We start from the raw sequence: 4,289 nt of genomic DNA on the forward strand, positions 1-4,289 counted from the left end.
GCTCCTGGGCTGAGCGCCGGTGATGCGCGACTCTTTCCGTAGGATGCCCAAGGCTAAGGAGTTGGCGGGAACAAGCAGTTCGAGAGCGGCCCGGAGAACGAGGAGGCGGGGGAGGTACGGCCATCCCGAGGAGAATGGAGAGCTGCTGGCAGAGCTGCTCGCTCTCATCTTGGTCTTTCCTTGCCTGCACCGCGGAGCAGGGGCCCGGCTGTGGCTCTTCTCCCTTACCCCTCAGTCACAGTGCACCCAACAGCGTGTGTGCCTCATTTGTGGGCTGTGAAGCTGTTGTGCTGTGGAGGCTTGGGTATAGTCCAGGAGAAGAGCTGTGGCTTCTCAGACCAGGCTGTTCAAGCTGGTGGTTCCTCTTTCTAGAAAAGAAAGAAAGAAATGTCTTCTAAATCAGAGAAAAGGCTGAAAACAGAGGCCAAACCTACAAAGGTAACAGAAAAACCTGTGGGAAAAGGCAGTGAAGAGGAGGGCATGTTCCAGGTATGGAGGACTAGGAACAGATCACGCCTCTTTATACAGGGCTCCCCTCTTCTACTTGTAGCTGAGCAGTTTTGCAGCTGAGCTGACTGCTTGGGGCACCTGCTGTTCCTTCACTGGTCCTCTGGCTTGTTGAGTGACCTATGGGTTGAGGACCAGCTTATTGTAGGGATGGGTTTAATGCGGGCTCTGTCACTGCAGATTGGGAAGATGCGTTATGTCAGAGTGTCCTGCTTCAAGGGGAAGGTCCTGGTGGACATCAGGGAGTTCTACGCTGACAAAGAGGGTGACATGAAAGCTGGCAGGAAAGGTACAGCTGCATTCACCGGGGCTGTGCTGGCCTCTCCGGCTTGGCTGCTGGCTCTCCAGCTCTGTTTGGGCCTATCTCCCTAGTGGCAGGAAGACCTGTGCACACTACACGGAGGGACTGGGGAGCTGAGCAAACTACACGGGAGGGTTTAGCACTTTCTCAGTCTGGGTGGCAATAGCTGAAGAAAAGCATAAAGAGTGAGTGTTAGGCTCCAGTGTGATTTGGAGCTTGGCAGGACTGCTCTGAGAAGTAGTACAGGAAACTGCTGTGCAGGACTCTGGTTCCACTTCTGATCACCAGTCAGAAGTGGCTCTGGCTGTTAGCAGGGGCAAAGCTGGAAGGTGGAGGAAGGGAGGCTGAAAACATCAAATCTGATGTTATTTCCTTCTGTCCTACGGCTAGCTGACAAACTTGTGTTTTGGTACTGGTGATGCTTGGGACAGAAAGGTGATACTTTGTGTATTTGCCTGTAATCTGTAATGGTGGAGCTGTGCTTGGCAGGGAAAGTCTCCCAGAAGTAAATCCACCCTTCCCTGTCTAGGTGGGCACAGGCTTGTTAAGAACCTTCTGGATTCCTACCAAAAGACTCCAGTGCTGCTGTGTTAGTTGTTCCTTATTCTTTAGGCAAGGTGTGCAGTGATGTAGTATAGTGGCCCACAGTAGCATTACCTGAGTAGGTGATGCAAGCAAAGGCAGCTGGAGAAGGGAAGACATATTTATCTCCAGAGCTGTTCAAGTGATGGGTCAACACTCAACTTAGGCCTTTTGCTTTGTGACTTTGACAGTGAGGTGCCAGCTTGCCTTATAGTTCACAGGCCCTGGCTTCTTGTGCTCAGCAAAGTTTCAGTTAATGTGGGGTTTCGTGAAGAACCTCTCGGTCCTTTATATAGGTTTTTGTGTTAGGGTAGACAATTTTTTTTTTTCAGCTTGGTTTGCTTCATGACCACTAAGCATGGTTCTTCTTCCAGAAATTATTTTCCTTCAAAGAAGTTAAAAAGTACAAATTACTCACTTAGAGGGAGCTATATACCCTGTAATGAAAATGGGAAACGAAGCCCTCAAGCTTTTCTGTGCTACTGGAGGCAGAGAGGGAAGGGAGCATTGTGGACTCCTTCCAGATTGTCAAAAACACACCCACAATGTAAGAAAGAAGATCTGTCAGTTAAAACAGAGATCACAAATGTATGTTTTATTCATTTAAATAATGCCTCTGCTATTTTTCTCAAGAGTTCTTGGCCTCTGATCTTTATCTAGAGAATTTAATAGAACTTGGGGCCTAGTTCTTTAATGTGATTCTTAACAAAGCCAAAAGGAACAAGTTGACAGCATCTGGCTGGAACCTATGCAGCAATTCCACTACTGTGTTTGTTTTATAGGGGAGAGTGACAGGACATCAAGACCTTATCTCTGCTAGATGTAAAAAAAAAAAAAGAAAAAGCCAGTTCTTCTCTAGTGTTTAAAGACACACTAGTGATTTTTTGTTAGCGGCAGTTTTCCTAAGTAGTGCTAGAGTTTGCATTATTTCCTTTGGGCAGTTGAAAGAATGGTGTCCCATCTGCTGTGTGGAATAAGGTTTTCCTAGAATTTCTTCCCAGCTCATGTGGGTGGGAATTAGTTCTAGGGAATAGGCTTTGGGACTATTGAAAGGCAGTGTGAGCTTATATTCTCATGTGGTACTTCTGTGATAATATTGAGACCTCCTGATATGGATGATGACATGCTGGCATAACTGCCATGCTTACGGGGCTGCTTCTGGTCTGTTCCTCTACCTCAGATTCCAGCTTTCCATTATGTAGCTAGTCTGAAGGAGCTAATCCAGTGAGCTATTAATTCTTACCCCTTTGCTTCCTCTGAAACCTCTCCTGCTGTTTTTAGGGATTGCCTCGTCTGCAGAACAGTGGAACCATCTGAAGGAGATAACTCCTGAGATTGATGCTGCAGTTAAGAAATTATAAGATGAAGAAACTTGGGCACCTTCAGTCTGTTTCCCTTCCCTTACGAGCACTACAGCTATAAAGCCAAGCGATCTCACCTGGAGCCTTCCCCTCATCTTGCTGGGGTTTCCTCACTGAGGTGGTGGTCACGCTGGAAAGACCAAAGTCTTCTATTTTCAAGAAGCAGCTTGTAATGAACACCTGGAACTATAACCAGTGCTGTGAATTGAGAGTGTGATTTCAGCACCTCTGGTCTCAGGCAGACTTGAGGTCTGTGCTGGTGAGGAACATGACCCCAGCCTGGCTTCCCAGGGGTGGATGGCTTCAGTCTACCTTGTGGCTTGCTCTAACTGCTCTGTATCTGCTGCTGTCTTTCAATTGGTTGGCTGTTAAGTAAGATGGTTTATATGCCTTGTGTTGGCATCTTCTGTGTTTCCTCCATGTCTCATTCTGGCTATTTCAAGTACTTTCTGTGTTGGTGAGGCTTGCTTGGTGGTTTTGGGCGTTATGTGGTGGGTGTTTTTTTTGAGTGAAGAAAGGGATTATTATGCTTTAGCAACTCGTTTGTCTTTAGAGGATCAATACATGTGTTTGCGTTATAAAAGGGAGAGGGAGGCATAATGCTTCTGAGGCTGGCACCTCAACTCTTTGTTTCAGGCACCCTTCTTTGTAGGCTGCTGTTAGATTTCCCTTTCAGAAGGAGGGTGCCCTGTTGTGTTTATTCTAATGATATGTTCCAAATAATCCTGCTGTACAGAAGCAGTCGGACAGCACTCTGCACCAGGTCATGGGAAGGGCAAGCTAGAATGTGAGTCATTCAAAGGAACTGATAATTAGGAGGCCCATTAAATACCGGGGAAATTAAAGGCCTAAGGAGGAAAAAGAATATTCCTTTCCCTGTGGCAGAGAAAAATGACAAGCTATGGAAAGAGTGGAGAGAGGATATTTTATTCTTGAGCTCTAAATGGATCCCACTCTGTTATCAGCTGCAGCAAGCAAAGCTTTCCTCAGCAAGACTTTTCCAGACTTTTCAACAGCTTGCATCTTCCATCTATTTTTGGTTTTTCTCTTGCCCTGGTTTCCATAGTATCTGAATGCTTCAAGCTCTTAAATATATCTGATACTTGAAACACCTTCCTGAAGTAGGAGGTACTAAGGCCCTTGCTCTGTAGAGGTGCTGGGGCTGTTAACAGCTCGGGGTTGGGTGGAAGATGTGGGGTGGAGCAGGCAACTGAAACTAGGATTTCCTAAATGCTAAATTTGTAACAGCTGGATTAACCTTTCTGTAGGGATAGCAGGAGGAAAAAGAAAATCTTTCTGCATTAATACTGTCTTAAAAAAATCGTGAAGAGCTCAGTGCTGTAGCTGCTTGGAGCAGGGATGGAGGTGGGCAGACTTGACTGAGGCATTGTCCTCTGATCCTTTGTTCAGCTATCCTTATTTCTGTGTCATGTTTGAGTGAGTGAGAGAGAGCATGAGCATACTAGACTGTGTCCCAAAGTCATGTTGCTCATGCTGTAAGATTATTCCTGTAGGATATAACAATGTCTTAATACAGT

The 4,289-nt window shown here is 46.3% G+C and overlaps 1 protein-coding gene across 1 annotated transcript; it reads left to right on the top strand.

Moving 5' to 3' along the window:
• Nucleotides 1–372: 372 nt before the first annotated feature.
• LOC103777529 (activated RNA polymerase II transcriptional coactivator p15-like) lies at nt 373–2,751 on the top strand (the record flags this gene model as incomplete). Its single annotated transcript, XM_008945085.1, has 3 exons — nt 373–489; nt 688–796; nt 2,672–2,751. Coding segments are annotated over 3 exons (306 nt in total), but the record flags the coding sequence as incomplete, so codon positions are not given.
• Between the last annotated feature and the right edge of the window lie 1,538 nt (nt 2,752–4,289).

Source organism: Merops nubicus, unplaced genomic scaffold (genome assembly GCF_000691845.1).
Source record: "Merops nubicus isolate BGI_N331 unplaced genomic scaffold, ASM69184v1 scaffold5558, whole genome shotgun sequence".
Classification (NCBI taxonomy): Eukaryota; Metazoa; Chordata; class Aves; order Coraciiformes; family Meropidae; genus Merops; species Merops nubicus.